Raw genomic sequence first — 16,331 nt, 5'->3', positions numbered from 1 at the left:
TGAAGAGAGCCCACAGTTTGGGGGGAAGAAAGAAAAGAGCCCTGAGCACCATTAAAAGAGAAATAATGCAAGAAAACTTGTAGTGTTGCTGGTGTTCTAAATGCAAACTTTCTTGGGTGCTTTTCAGCAGATGTTAGTAAAGATTTAAAATGCTTCTCAATTACTTCCAGTTTTGAGCTGGCATTTCTTCTAACCGGAGCTCCACGTTGGGACAGGCCACAGGCTGGTTAACACTGTGTGGGTTGCACACAGAGAGTGGTTTTCTCTTGCTTGAGACGATGCTAAGCGTCTGCAGCGGGTGGGCCTTGAAAACCCCTTTCTATGCCCTCCTCCTCCGTCACCCTAATGTGTAACCTTGACCACTACATCCTCTTTAGCCTTCCCACGACAGCAGAGGCCCATGCTCCAGACCTTTCCTTCTCATCTTACTCCCATCAAAATTTACCCGCTTTCTTTCATTTGGTACAAATGGGCTGACTAAACTGACAAATTGAGGCAGTAGCATTAACGATTAAAAATTCTACCGATGTGTAACCCACTCTAAGCATATTTGGATGCAATGCCTTAGATATAATTCTAGGCATATTTAGACACAATATCAAATTCTCAGGTGCTTTTTTTTAAAAAAATATTTTTATTTATTTCTAGGAGAGAGAGAGAGACAGCGTGAGCAGGGGAGGGTCAGAGAGAGAGGGAGACACAGACTCCGAAATAGGCTCCAGGCTCTGAGCTGGCAGTCAGCACAGGGCCCGACGCGGGGCTCGAACCCACGAACCGCGAGATCATGACCTAAGCGAAAGTCGGACGCCCAACCGACTAAGCCACCCAGGCGCCCCTCAGGTGCTTTGATAATGAATGTACTACAGGAAACAAGCAAGTGGACCATGGTTCATTGTGCATTAGAGAGTTGGCATCAACAAGTATTTTCAGAATGAAATTATTTTGAGGCATAATTATACATGGTACAGAGTGATTGTTCCCAGTTCCTGAATCAACACTGCACCGAGGGGAAAGAAGAGCCCAGTGTGCAAACCCAGAGGGCAGGTGGGGTCTTCCTTGGTGGCCCTGAAGGCCCCTGAAGGATATGGCTGAGAAGGGGCAACCAAGGTAAATATAAGCAGTTGAGAGCAAACAGTACATCTCTGACTTATTTGTTTTCAGTCAAGATTAGTTTTCTTCTTGCTTTAGGCTGTCCAGTAGGGTATGTGTCCATTCATTACATGTCAATTTATCTCGTGTTTAGTTTTGCTGTTACTTATTTGCTTGCTCCACAACTATAATTGTAATTTCCAGCGATTTACCAAGGTCCATACTCCTGGATTTATACAATCATTGAGCAATTAGAGCCGGGGCTCTATCTGTTCCATGTTTTACTATTAACTGATTCATTGATTTATCGATTTCTCAATAAGTATTCACTACATATCAATTACAAAGTTCGGGGTAAAAAATTGGAAACAAGAGATATATAATTTCTCCCTTTCTCAGGGCGCTTGGGCTGTACGGGGAAGACATGCCACAAATGGTACAATACAAAATATGATGTGCTTCATGGATGGCAGCATTAAGGGTTCACAGGGCAGTCCTGTTGGTTAAGCGATGCATGGAGAGTTCAAGGCGAGGGCCCTGGTTAGGAAAAGGCATGAGGCAAGGGTGGACCTCAGCAGGTAGAGCTCAGAGTTGGGGAGAGAACAATCTAGACACACAAGGTGGGGGAGGGGAAGGAAATAAACAAAAACTAAACAGCATGTTAATGCGAGACATTAGGTTTTTCCTTTCTCTGACTATAGGAAGAAGCTGGGCTTTATAAAAACATTCAGGGCAAGATACTTACCCTGAAGTTAATTTTGACTCTGTATTCAACACCCTCCTTTAGCACAAAAGTTTCTTTTTTGAGAGCTTCAAGATCCCCTGTAGAAGTAGATTTAGAAAGAGTTTATTCTCCTCAGAAGGAGAAACACAAGGAGACGAAGGAAATTCAAACTCCAGAGCTCTTTGCTGGGTTCATCAGAGCAACACAGTCCTCATGGCCCTCAATTTAAAGAATATTTGAGATTAGTTGCTACACACACACACACACACACACACACACACACACACACACGAAAAGCTAAAATCTTAGGTATAAAAGAAACGTGATAGTACTTCCTGCCTCCCAAGTTTGATGACAACCCTAAAATATACAAGGTATTAACAGTGATGAGGTGTGTGTGGCAATGCCTTTTCTAATTGTCAATAAGAAAAACAAGTTTTAATCGGTCATCTTAATCCTAGAGGAACGTCTGAATTATCTTGCTATTTTCTCTATTGAAAATGATATCACATATGCGACCAAACAAAAAGATGATTAAAGAATATGCCCCTACCCCTCAAATAAATATATATAAGACAAATAGTATATAATAGTACCACCTGTTTGTTTCTGTAATTTGGTGATGTTTATGGAATTTTCTAGCTTTAAAAAGTTTACTTGTCTTGTTTTCCCTTTTATCATTCTAAATATATATTCACTTCTGGTCTTAATTTTGCATTTGCATGTGTAATTTCATTTTATTTTCCTTAAGGGGGGGTCCCTTAACAAATAAAAATTTCAGGACCCATAAAACCAGGATCTGACTCTAATTCTTGTACCTTGGTTATAGAGGTGATCACTCTCTGTTCTTCTCCAAGTGTGATTCTGTGTCATCTGACATCAGAGGTGAATGTGTGTGTGTGTGTGTGTGTGTGTGTGTGTGTGTGTGTGTGTGTGTGCCTGTAGACTGGGATTCACCTCAATAGCTTCTTTGTGACAGAAAACCAAACTTAGGTATCCCAATGCTAGGAAAGTGAAAGAAACTTGAGTTTTCCCTGCAATATCATCAGGCCCTTAGATTTCCTCAGAGCTAATTCAGGCCTCATCTCACAAACTGACAGTTGTACCTGGTAATGTTACCCAATTTCACACAGGAAGAGGCCTGAGTCCTGGTGAGAAAGAAAGAGAGAGAGAGAGAGAAATTCTCCCAGAGAGATGCTAGAATGTGGGGGTAGCTGAATGTGTGTCTGCTGTAATGATTTCGGTTGAAGGGGAAGTGTGTCTTCTCAGCCTCTGATTTCCTCCCTCAGACAAATAAGCCCATATAAGGCAAAGAGTGGATGTGTCCCATGAGAAGGGAGCCACCTGGCCGCTAAGCCTACTGTTCTAGAGTCATGCTTTGCTCTGTCTCATAAGTCCACCTTTTGAATCTGGTAATTTTTTTTTCACTGAAGATCTACCGTGGATACCCTCAACCTCCTGGCTTTTCCCTCTCTCCTCTGGGATGTCCCCCATAATACCTGGCTTCTCAGCCTCTCTTTATCTCCTCAAGAGTTAAGTGTCAGGAAAGGACTTGACCCTTGTCACAATAAAGGGAAAAGAAATAATATCTTAATTGGTGCGTCTTTAGTGGGGAAGTGGCTTATACAAGAATCAGGCCTTTAGGCTAAAATAGTATGCATTTAACAGTAGAATATCCAGCACTATTTAAAAGATTTTAGATGTGCCTGGAGGGCTCAGTCGGTTAACCATCTGACTTCAGCTCAGGTCATGATCTCACGATTTGTGAGTTTGAGCCCTGTGTTACACTCAGAGCCTGAAGCCTGCTTCGGATTCTGTGTCTCCCTCTCTCTCTGCCCCTCCTCTGCTTATGCTTTCTCTCTCTCTCTCTCAAAAATAACCATTAAAAATTAGAAAAATAAATAAAAGATTTTAGATTGCTTCTTGCCTTCAAGTAGAGTCTCTAGTTGATGTAAGATCAATATTTTCTCTGATGTTTAGATTGTATAAATATTACTTTTCAGAAGCACACAGCTTGCTTCTTAATATTTGCATCATCAGACTTGTTAAATGAATAGTAATTCCTCTGTTACTGCATAGAGATAGAATTCTGAAGTAATTATGATACAAGCAAATATATCAAATACTTATGACTGCTCTCTCTTCAATTAAATAGAGACAGAGATTGGGCTTTTCATTAAGCACGGTGAAAACCGTGTACTCTGAGAGCAATGATTTGTGAATGGGTACCAGATACGTGTGTCTGGGATTCACGTTCCTGACATTTCCTTTTGCTGGCAGACGGGACAGAGACTGTTTTCCCAGTGATATCGCTAGGCGCCCTTGAACAGAACAGATGCGTCCACTTACCAGTGAGGTCCATGGTGATTGGTCCTGGGGCACTGTCACAAACCAGGCTAAGCCGGGTGACCTTGACGTTGGGGGCTGTTGGGTCTGCAGGATTCAAAAAAGAATGTAAGCATGGGGAAGAGAAAATGTGTGTGCAATATGTGTTCATTTCCAGTAGGAGAGAGGGGATATAAAAAGAAAAGTGATATCTCTAACGTGGAGTGAAAATAGAAATCAAAGCAGCAGGTTCACCATGTTGGTCTCAATGGCTTCAGAAACTAGAGGAGGGCCATTTCTGCTTCAAGCTCTTGTAGGTCCATCTTAGTTATCAACAGCAAACATTTCCCAAGTGGCTGTGGGCAGGTTCCTCTGCTAGATGGGCAGTGGCCATCCAAATCTAATTCTGCTGTAGTGTATGTGGAAGAGATGAACGGTTAGATACGGCGTGACGAAGAGAAAGAGAAGAAGGAGAGAAACTGCGAGAGAATGAAGAGAATGCTATCTGAGTGGTAGTCTGGAGTCCTTTCTAAATCTTCCTTCTGTGTAATGTGTGCCTATTTCAATGCTGACTCGCACTTTATCTCCAAAAAAGACTTAATCCTACTGCCCGTCACATTACGCAGCGTATATAGGTTGTGCCTCACTCACTGAGTCTTGGAAACACTTGGTATTCTTTCTTTTGCATCGGCTCCTGAGGGGCTGACACGTATGCCTGATTGGGGACCTTCCACCCACCCCCATCCCCCGGCACGCACACACCTGCCACCACAGGGCCGTCCCCCAGGAGTGTTTTCTTGTACTTGATCAGGCTTTCATCATCTTTGTCCATCTCCTGGAGCTCTTTCAGCGACTTCTGAGGTGGAGGCTTGTAATTGAGCTTGTTGTCCAGCTCATCGGCATCCTCCTCCTCCAGGTGTGCTTCTGGGTCCTTTTCAGTCATTTTGATCTATTTCAGAGAGAGAGAGAGAGAGCGAGCGGATGATAGTCCATTAGCCAAAAGTCCGTGGATGTGGAAAATGTGTGTGAGGCTGCTGGTAGCACCATCCTTGCCCTAATGGACTTTTGTAATCATCAGGGATTTTCCAGGATATTTTTTTCCTCATTTAGTCTCATACTTGTATGAACAAGAATATAATGCATTTGGTCTTTTCTCTGACCTTCCTGAATTTCTCTGTACTGTGACAAATGTCTCCTGTTCACCAAATAAAACGGACAAGAAAGAAATAGCTCATTTGTGAATAATGTATAAGTGAAGCAACATAACCCAGGCAGTCCCAAATAATGAGCAGAGAGCCCTAGTTCAAGAGTTCGATAGAAATAACCACAGTTCATTAAATCCAGCCACCCCTCTAGCGTCAAGGCTCTTAACATTGTACAGTCTCCGTTACGATGGTTACAAAACACAGGGAGCCAAACAAATGGTTGGCTTCTTCCCATTAATTGAATCTTTATCTGAACTCCTGCAATACTTCAAAGGTAAGTCATGCAACAGTGTAGACCCCTAGGACACCTGCCCGAGGTGTAGGAATGGTTCCCATCCAACACTGCTAATAACTCCTTGAGGGCAGGTACCAAGGTCTGTGTTTTTCTTGAATCTCCCATAATGATTGAATAGTGGAGGCATTTTATAAAGATCCATTGTTTGATTTGTTTGGACCTATAGCTACAGATCTTCTGTTCTTTTGAAATGATATAAATAACAAAAGACTCTTTAAATTCTTCTAGACAAAATGGTAAGGATCAGTATGTCTTTACTTTTACCTTCCATTGATCTCCCCTTTCTGGATCCCCTTCCCTTTTGCTATCTCCCTCCCCCACCCTGATTTCCTGTGACTTTATGCTCTAAGGCCTCACGTGGGCGTACTCTGGAGTCTGTCTTCTTCCATGATCACATTAAAATCTACCTTTACTTGCTGTGTGTTAAAATATTGAGGGGGGATTCTTTTTCTTAGTTAATTACATTAAAATAATTAAGAGGGGTGGGGGGGGGTGTCTAGGTGGCTCAGTCGGTTGAGTGTCCGGCTTCGGCTCAGGTCATGATCTCACGGTTCGTGGGGTCGAGCCATGCATTGGGCTCTGGGCTGACAGCTCAGAGCCTGGAGCCTGTTTTGCTTTCTGTGTCTCCCTCTCTCCCTGCCCCTCCCCCACTCATGCTGTGTTTCTCTCTGTCTCAATCCTAATAAACATTTAAGAGAGAGAGAGAGAGAGAGATGGGCAGAGAGAGAGGGAGAGAGAGAATCCCAAGCAGGCTCTGCACCATCAGTGCAGATTGGGCCAAACCTCATGGAACCATGAGATCATGACCTGAGTCGAAGTCAAGAGTCAGATGCCCAAATGACTGAGCCACCCATGTGCCCTGAAGGGCGATTCTAATTAAATTATTCACACTTACTTGGTATATACACTTACTTGGTAGTGACTGAATAATAGATTTTTAAAAAATTACCCATTTTAGGGCATGTATAGTCAGGGATTTTTAGAGTTGAAAGGAACCTTAGAGGGGATATATTACAACCCCTTGTTTAATCATGGAAAAAATAGAGACTCAGAGATTAAGAGAAATGCTCAAATTCCCATAGCTGGAACTGCAGTGTCCTAATAAAGAGGAAGAAGCCTCTTTATTTACTGGAAGAATTTCAGGCCTGCGGCTGGCAGCAACGGAGCTATTTGGGGAAACACGGGAGGTATGTGTGCAAGGAGATAATTTCCTGATTCCCTTCAGCCCTCCCCCAAGAGTAAGTCTCTTACCTGCCACGTTAAAGGCTACCTTGTTCCTAAGTGGCACAACTGTGAGACAATATCTAGCATAGCTCATCTTGAGTCACTCTGCAAACCTCTGTAAAGTCCCCCAGGGGATGAAGCTACCTCTGGCCAAAATCAGTTCCGGTTCTGAGTTTCGATGACTCCATCACTGGCATCAGAAATGAAAGTAATTTGGAAGTGGAGCCAAACAAAAACCATTTTAGGAGAAAAAGAAGGAAAAACAAGAGAAGAAACAGAAACACTATCTCTTGGCTCTTCGATCCTCTGCTAGCAAAATAGCAAGCCAAACACCCTGAGCTGGATCAAGTCTGCAAACAGCATTGCAATGCCCACGTCCACTTCCTGTGCAGGAAGGAAACGTGCAGGCTTGTTCCTATGGCAACTCTTGCTTCAGCTGAGGATTCAGCACCACTCAAAGCTGAGCCTCCCACAGCACAATAAACATCGTGACCAACTCAACTCGTATTCCAAACAACACTCACGGAACGTGGATGATGAATGGGTTAGAAAAATAATGAAGGATGCAGTGGGTGGAGATTGTAGGCTGTAGGTAGTTTGAGGACAATCATTAGGCAATCAGATGAAGAGCAACCCAGATAAGACTAATCAGAAGAGACAGGTTCTCCTCTGGTGACACCCAGGAGCCTGACTAGATACCCAGAATGGAAGTCACATAACAAACCTGTGGACAGGTCATCAGGAAGCCTACCTACAGATGAGGACATCTTAGCCCTCTTGGAAAGGCCTTTCTGGAATATATCGCCTGATTCTAACAAGTCATCTGCTTGAAGTCTGACGATCAGAAAATAACATCACACCTACCCACTAACTAGCTCAAGATGATTTCCATAACCTGCAGGGAATTGCTGTTTTGCACACCGAAATCTCAATTTTGAAAGGAGAATGAGAGAGAGACAGAAAGGGAGAGAAAAAGACAAAGACCTGATCTAGGACAGAGATTGACAACCTCTGTGTGATCATTGGCAAGTCAATTTATCTGTCATCTAGGTCTTGATATTCTTATTAGTAAACCTGAGACTTATGTCAATTCTAAATATGCTTGATTCATTGCAAACAGATATACAATAATTGCTTCATAAAATGAAACAAATTTGTTTAAAAGACATATAAGAGCAGAGGATAGCATGAGGTTATTGTATAAAATTGCTGCAGTAAAGAGGAGAAAAGTCAGGACCACGTCAGAATAATTTGGTTTAATTATACAGCATACGAAAAAGAAATAGGAAGCCAGATGACCCCAAACCCGTTCAATCTGGAAAGCTGAGTAGGAAAAGATGAAAATATAATAATACAGGAAATAAAGAACTGGAAAGCAATTTTTATTAAAAAATTTCTTTAAAGCATAATATTTTGTGAGCACCTACTATTTATAAGACCCAGTGCTTTTGCACACATATACTGGAGCTTAAGTTACTCTCCAAAGTGGAGAGAGGGTTGGGGGTGGACAACCACAGTGGTTTGGTTGATGGTTCTTAATCTTTTCGGAAAGTACAGGTCTCTTCAAAAATCTGACGAAAGTCACAATCCTCATAAAAGGAAAAAGGAATATACCTATGAGATCATGCTTGCCATCCAGGGGCTCATAGACTTCACTGGAGTCCAAGATTAGAAACATGACCTTGACACTGTGACTTCTTGGAAACATGAAGCAGAGAGTTGAGTGTTCAAATGGAAGCTTGCTTGTCTCTGAGGCCTGGCTGGATCACTGACCCTACCTAGCTTTCAGCTGAGAATCATGTCTATTAAACCCCGATGGTTGGCTAATGTAGAAGCGGAAGGAGATACCGGGTAACGTCTGTATCTGAGGGAGTGACACAAAGCCTGGCAGACGAGCAAAGGTGTCAAGGGCCCAGCTCTTTAGGGGAAGAGTTCTGTTCAATCGACTTGATTTTGGATAATTATCTCTTCTTTGAACCAGGTCTTTATCACATGTGGATTTTGGGGTTTGGGGGGGCTGGAGCAGACCATCTCTAGGTGCATTTCTTTCCTAAGGTCTCCATGTGTAGGTTTCTCTGGCCCTGTGGTCATGTGTCAGCTAAGCTTCAGTCATTTATTCAGCTACGTTATTTCACCTGTGTACATAAGAGACTTCCCTATCTCTGTTTTACTATTTCAGATTTGCATGAATTCCCAAAAGGAACCGCATTTTTCATTTCACAATTCATCTCTGCGGAACTTCAGATTCTGCCAAATCCTCAGCCACAATGGCTTATATAGTTTGATAATGATTTCCCAAATTATATGTGTGCATATATTTAACCACAGATATCTGTTTTCTCTTTTCATCTCCCCATTTTATGGTGCTTGCTAAAGTGAGACTAGGCATTTCATAGACTACCTTCAAGTATTATCTAAAGAACAATTGGTTTTCAGGACGCCTGGGTAGCTTGGTTGGTTAAGCGTCCAACTTCAGCTCAGGCCATGATCTCATGGTCTGCGGGTTCAAGCTTCGCATTGGGCTCTGTGCTGACAGCTCAGAGCCTGGAGCCTGCTTCGGATTCTGTGTCTCCCTCTCTCTCTCTCTGCCTCTCCCCAACTTGTGCTCTCAAAATAAATAAATAAACATTAAAAAAAAAAAAAGAAAAACCGGTTCTCTTATTGATGGTAATAATTATAATAGTTATCTTACATAAGGCTAAGTGCTTTCCTGAGGATTATCTCATCAGTCCTCATGACAGCCTTGAGGGCGGGTGTTATCATCATTCTCTTCAGGCAAGTAAAGCTCAGGTAAGCAACTTGCCCAAGACGACATACTGTGTAAGGGGCTGAATTACTACCTGAACCCAGGTTGTCTGGCTTCCAGGCGCAATGCTCTGTTGCTTCAGCCATCTTTATTAAGAAGTAAAGATGAATTATAGAACCCATTAGTCATCTCGGGAACCTATCCTCAGGGTGCAGAGGCAGCGGTAAATGCTTCTTTGCGAAACTCTGCAGGCTTTAGCAAGGCAGGGAAGTGTCATATAAAGTGGGTTTCCGTGCAACTGTGCCCATGTCACCTGGCACAGGTCATTTGAACCTCCCTGAGCTCCAGTTCTGTCCTCTGCAGAATGAAATCACTGCATTAGAAGGGTCTCTGAAGCCCCTTCCTAATACCTAGTACTCCAATGCTCCTTAATTTACAGAAGCCTGTGAAACGAGAAAAGAGGAAGTGGAGGTGGGGTGGGGGAGAACCCAGTCCATCTGTGTAGAACATTCTGGCCGGCCTTTTCTCACCTTCCTCTGCAGCTCATCCACTGTTCCACAAAGAGCAGAGCTGGGTTTTTTGTTGTTGTTGCTGTTGCTGTTTGTCTGTTGTTGGATTTTGGCTTTTTCAAACAGTAAAAGTGAAATGCACAACGAATAATTACATGGTAAACGAGGTTATCGTGGACTCCGTGAGGCCCTGAAGCGCATATTGGTTTTGCGTGTGTGTGCACCTACAACTCATTATCTTTGTTTTCTGTTTCACTGATGCTTCCACAGATGAATTTCCACAGTGAAACCCTCACACCCCTATGTTTGCTACTGAGCAAAGCAGTGTAAGCATGAAGTGTGCTGGGATAGGAACTTAATCCTCTCAGGCTCAATTAAAATGTCACATTAAATTAGGGTGCTTCCTCATGGTTCGAATATGCCACGGCACCAAATTGGTGGTTTTGCTTGCAAATTCAGTGAAATTTCCAAGACACGGCAACTGAAATAGGCTTGAGAATTTGCACTCCCCTCAGGATAGAGTACATTTGTGTGGCTCACTAGTGCAGTTCTAAATAAGCTGAGGGCCAGAAAAGGTGGAACTCGACTTTAGATAAAACAAATCACCTCCTTATGTCAAAGAAAGGTGATCTTCAATGCCTACTCGAATATGCACTTTGAGTCTGATGGATCAGAGATTCAAAATGTGGTTCTAGGGGGCGCCTGGGTGGTTCAGTCGGTTGAGCATCTGACTCCGGCTCAGGTCATGGATCTTGCGGTCTGTGAGTTTGAGCCTCGATTGAGTTGGGCTCTGTGCTGACAGCTCAGAGCCTGGAGTCTGCTTTGGGTTCTGTATCTTCCTGTCTCTCTGTCCCTCCCCCACTTGTGTTCTCTCTCTCTCTCTCTCTCTCTCTCTCTCTCTCCCTCTCTCAAAAACAAGTAAACATTAATAAAAGTAAAGTAAAAACAAAATGTGGTTCTGCACTGAATTACTGCAGGGCATAAGCACACTATCAGCCTCCCTGAGCCCAAGATTTTCCACCAGTAGTGTGGGAATAATAATTTTTCTTTACTGGGTTGCAGAGTTGGAGCAAAGATGTGAAAAGTTCCCAGCTGTCCTGGCCAGTAGTAGATGCTTTATAAACAGCCCATGCTCGGCCTCTGCTCCCTGCCCTGCGATGCCGTCTGTTTTGGTGAGCACCTTCAGCAAAGCAAGGTCACCGACTGCCTAGGCCCCAAATGCCTTCTCTCGGATCTGCAGTGGTGACAATGTCCACTCCTTCCTTCTTAAAAATAGATTTTGTTTCTTTTAGGCGTACGGAAGAGACAAGAAGTCCTGGGGATCACAAGGATTGTTTATTAACTGAATCAACCTGAAAATGGGATGGTCGTTATTCTATTTCTTTAGAAAACTCCCTCATGGACAATTTAATTTTAGATTCTATTTATTGCTCCCTTTCCTAATTGAAGCCAGAGTTCACTCTCAGAATGATGAGAAATGATAAGAGGCACAGGCCCAGCCAATAGAGAGAATTTCCTTTGGCTGCGGAGATTTAACTTCTGTTCCAAAGTTGCCAGAGCACTGACGCATCTAGACGCACAGGCCGTGAATATGACATAGATGAGGCGGCGATGAGGGAGGGAAGTACCAGAACTGGGGGATTTCCAGCAGAGAAGTACCTACGCGAGCATCAGCATTCTCCGTCGCCCTGTACTCTTCCCTCCCTCCTGACCAGGACACATCCCACTTTCCTCAAACCGGGGGTAGAGCTCTGGAGCTGGTGGTCACGGATGGTTGGGCCATCCCAGAAGGACTGTCCACATGTCAGAGCCGGACAAGGATTTGGGTCTGCTCTGCTGCCTGCCTGGTGATTGGGCTTATCTGGGGAGTCCGAGTTTAACCCTCAGGACACCACAAGCTGTCTTGGTTCTGGAGTCTTCCATGGTTTCTCCGTACTCCATAGCAACATGGAGGGGTTGGTGCTTCCCAGCCTCCTCAGGGCTGCTCTCTACCGTCTTAGCTCCGTGAAGAGCATCCGGGAGAGCAAGGCTGGATGCGGGGAATCAACTCAGTGCCCGAGAGGATAATCTTACTAGGTATAGTAAAGACTAAAATCAGTCCAGAGGAGGGTACATGTTACTAGATGCAGAATTCTTTAACATTTCCCTTGCTGGGAGAACCGATACATAATTTCTTCCCTGGGTATTCACAGTATATCCTTCTAACCCAGATTCATATTGGAAGGAGAGAGATCTCAGTGGATCCATTCAAGTTTTCTGGTGTCTACACTGTGAAGTTACTATGCTCAGTATTTTTGCAAATGTTTATTTTATTTTTAATTATTTTTAATGTTTACTTATTTTTGAGAGAGAGAGTGTGTGTGCACATGTTTGGGGGGGGTAGAGGGGAGGGGGATGGACAGAGGATCTGAAGTGGGTTCTGTGCTGACACCAGAGAGCCTGACATAGGTTTTGAACTCATGAACTGTGAAATCATGATCTGAGCTGAAGTCAGCCGCTTAACCAGGTAAGCCACCCAGGCAATCCTGCGAATATTTATTTTAAATAATCCTCAACAAAAACTGCATTAAGCCATTATTAAGCAAAATACAATGCTGCCATAACTCAATACAGTCACAGAAGTTTTAAATTAGGCACGAAGGGGCGCCTGGGTGGCTTAGTCGGTTAAGCGTCCGACTTTCGCTTAGGTCATGATCTCGCGGTTCGTGGGTTCGAGCCCCGCGTCGGGCCCTGTGCTGACTGCCAGCTCAGAGCCTGGAGCCTGTTTCAGTCTGTGACTCCCTCTCTCTCTGACCCTCCCCTGCTCACACTGTCTCTCTCTCTCTCTCTCCTAGAAATAAATAAAACATTAAAAAAAATTAGGCATGAAAATAAGACGTTATCTATCATCACCTGTGCTGACAAGATCAGTCCCTTTAAGAAAGCTTCAGTGAGGGGTGCCTGACTGGCTCAGTCAGTTAACCGTCCGACTTTGACTCAGGTCACGGTCTCATGGTTTTTGAGTTCAAGTCCCGCGTTGGGCTCTGTGCTGAGAGCTTGGAGCCTGGAGCCTGTTTCCGATTCTGTGTCTCCCTCTTTCTGCCCCCTCCCCTGCTCACGCTCTGTCTCTCTCTCTGTCTCAGAAATAAAGAAGCATTAAAAAAGGAGAGAAAGCTCCAGTGAAGTTTTACTAGCCTCGGCTATGGAAACCAGAGTGTCTCCCTAGGACAAATTCATGCTCTCCCAAACCAGGAAGGCCGAAATTCCAGTACAGAGTGATTCAGTTAAGTGCTTACTGAGTGGATAAACGCTGAAGTTTCCGGAGCAACATCAGAGCCCCGGACTTTAACCTGGGCTCCTGGACAACATAACCCTGATCTATGAACAAGGATGCCCAGAATGCAAGATTAAAGAAAATGTCCCCCACGTGACATTTCGTAAAATGTCCTTCTAAGGCACTGTAGTTGTTGGTTCATTTTTTTTTTTTTTTTTTGGCACCAGTGTGTGACTTTAGTCAGATAATTTAACACTTCTGAGCCTTACTGTCCCCTCTGAGTCCTCTCAGGATTCAGACCTGAGTTTCTACCACCAGCCTTGACACATAGTACGCACTTAACAGATGCTGGCTCTTTCTCTGCTCATCTGCCTAGGCTTTACTCCCTAGGACTTCTCTCTGTCTGCTGGTTGCACTGTAATACCTTGTGCCCCCCAGGCCGATTGTTCTGGCAGGATGACTTTGCTGTACGGAGCTTCCACTGAAAATAGAACCTCGATGTTGCTCACAGCATACCTCCCTGGGGACAAATTCATGCTCTCCCAAACCAGGAATTCCGAAATTCCAGCCCCTGGAACACGCCAGTCAGTTTTTGTGCAGCTGTACCATGGCTCTCCCACACGTACTGGGTCTGTGTAGCATAGACGGGAAATGAATTCTCCTCTCAGAATTCTATGAATCTCACAAAAGAGAAAGATAGTCTTACTACTGTGCTGGGGTCATATTTGGATTTGGGAGGGATAGTTTTTCGTAAACTTAACAAAAGAAAGCAACAGCAAAGATCAACGACGTCTACCTGGGACCGAATGCCCTGGCCAACACAGGCCTCTTGATTTCCCTTGCTTGCTCGTTCCTGCCATGAGGACCCAGCATGCTAACCCTGATTTCAGTGGCTCTTGGGCTCCACGTGAAGGGGTGACTATGGGACCTGTCTGTGAGAGGGGCCTGCCTTGCCCAACCTTGAAGGGAAGAACAGCCCAGGATTTATCAGACCAGGGATGCAAGGTACCCTAGGTCTAGAGGTTAATTACAGACTAGGCTTATAAAACATGCTGGCTGGAGCGTCCTCTAAAGGGAAGAAAGAATTTCAGGTCATGCTTCTTTCTAATGGTCTCCAAATTCAGTTCTTGACATTTTGAAGGCTCCCAGATCAGGTATCTTAACAGATCTGATTGGATTTTTGTAGAACCTATCTCTATGTTTTTAAATGCTTATTTATTTATTTTGAGAGAGAGAGAAGGAGGAGGGGGAGAGAGAGACAGAGAGACAGAGAGAGCATGTACACACATGCATGAGAGAGGGAGAGGGAGAGAGAGAATTCCAAGCAGGCTCCACACATGCAGCATGGAGCCTGCCATGGGGCTCAATTCCACAAACTGTGAGACTGTGACCCGATTTCAAATCAAGAGTCAGACACTTAACTGACTGAGCCACCCAGGGGCCCCAGAACCTATCTCTTAATAAATTATCTGAGGCTTTCCATGTCTGCTTTCAGTTCTCTCAGATGTAAAGAGCTATTTTTTAGCAACAATAGCCACTATCTTTCTGCCCATCTGACTTGAGGCATTTAATAAACGGCTTCTGTTAGTGGTAGAAATCCGTCTCTATATGACCGATAAGTAAATAACAATATGTTCTACCATACTTCCCCCTCGGTTATTAAATCCCACTGTACTCCAAGAGAGACTTTCATTATGCATTTCTCTCCTATCACCAGAAAAGTTCTTTAGTGGCAAAGAGTTGCATGTTTGACAGCTTTGAGTCTTTATCTTTTTTTCTTTGCAATCAGTCTCTTTAAGTCTACTTAAAAACAGGAAACCGCACATCTCCACCCCAGCAGCAAGCCATCATCTACCAGCATGTTCCACACCAGTTTGGGTCCAGTCTTTTTGCTTCTGAACTCAGCTCGATGCCCAGTCCTACTTTGTAAGGAACCCCTCCGGACACTCCCCACTAGTTACATGCATAGTCCTTTCCCCAGACACACAGGATTTCATCCCCTGGGCTGCAGGGCACACCCTCCCCTCCCTCACGGGGCTCTCTCCCCTGAGTCATTGCTAAGATTCCCTGCTCTGACTTCCCCTTCTCTGCAGAGCTGTTCCAACAGCCTCTTCAGTACTTCTTATCATAAAGTTTGTTTTAAAGAGGAATTGCCCTTCTAAAAAAAAAAATTACACCGGAGAGGGTCGTAGGTTAGTTGAGAGATTTCCTCCATTTCCCTGCGCCCACCTCAAGCCTCCCCGATCCGAGGTATTTCAACTTACATTCAGTGGCTCACAGCTCTCTGGGGTGCCTCTGTCTCTTACTCTGACTTCTGAGTACTGGCAGTTAGAACAGGAAGGAAGTTAGTGAGGAAAAAAAATGTTTTAAACCTACTAGAAGAGGAAACCCTGGGCTGTCTCAAATTCTGTTCCTTTGCACTGCATATCTCTTGATCAGTCAACTGAACAGTGTTCTTGTCAATTAATGGGACATGTGGGAGCATGACTGCCCGTGTGAGTGTGAACATGGATATGCATGAGTGTGCGTGCAAGGGCATCGAGGCCATAGCCTTGAGCGCTATGGACAATTGAGTGGATGTGTCTAAAAATCAAGTCATTTCAGTGCATCAGCTTATTGAAGCAAGTAGCCTGAAACCAGTAACCATAAATCCGTATCAGCTTCACTTCATATCACTGACGTCTATTCCTATATGGTCCCTGCCAGCTTTCTCATCAGCCAGATGTCTTGAACGTTTGCTGGCAGTGAATGTAGAGTGCGAAGGAATTATGAATGTTAACTGCACAGGCTTGGCCCTAAACCTAAAAAAAAAAAATTGTCCTCAAACAGATTTGGGGGGTTTTGTTGCTATAATTTCAAAATGTAGCTTTGTACCTCAGCACAATCAAATGTCATTTGTTTTTGCTAATTTTTTTAAATTGAAAAAAAGTAAAGCACTGCTTTTGATTAAGCCTAGGAGGG

At 44.0% G+C, this 16,331-nt stretch overlaps 1 protein-coding gene across 1 annotated transcript in view; it reads right to left on the bottom strand.

Annotated features, from left to right (window-relative positions):
- ARHGDIB (Rho GDP dissociation inhibitor beta) overlaps positions 1-15,735 on the bottom strand; it is a 19,446-nt gene extending 3,711 nt beyond the window's left edge. Inside the window, exons 1-4 of the mRNA XM_077756426.1 lie at positions 15,635-15,735; positions 4,901-5,087; positions 4,163-4,246; positions 1,835-1,911 (exon numbers count right to left, since the gene is read on the bottom strand). Of these exons, the coding sequence (XP_077612552.1) occupies positions 1,835-1,911; positions 4,163-4,246; positions 4,901-5,081 (342 nt within the window). The 5' untranslated portion in view covers positions 5,082-5,087; positions 15,635-15,735. The remainder of the gene's footprint in view (positions 1-1,834; positions 1,912-4,162; positions 4,247-4,900; positions 5,088-15,634) is intronic.
- Between the last annotated feature and the right edge of the window lie 596 nt (positions 15,736-16,331).

Source organism: Crocuta crocuta, unplaced genomic scaffold (assembly GCF_008692635.1).
Source record: "Crocuta crocuta isolate KB4526 unplaced genomic scaffold, BGI_CrCroc_1.0 scaffold262, whole genome shotgun sequence".
Classification (NCBI taxonomy): domain Eukaryota; kingdom Metazoa; phylum Chordata; class Mammalia; order Carnivora; family Hyaenidae; genus Crocuta; species Crocuta crocuta.
Note: the sequence above shows the minus strand (reverse complement) of the source record. Positions and strands in the feature narration are given on the sequence as shown.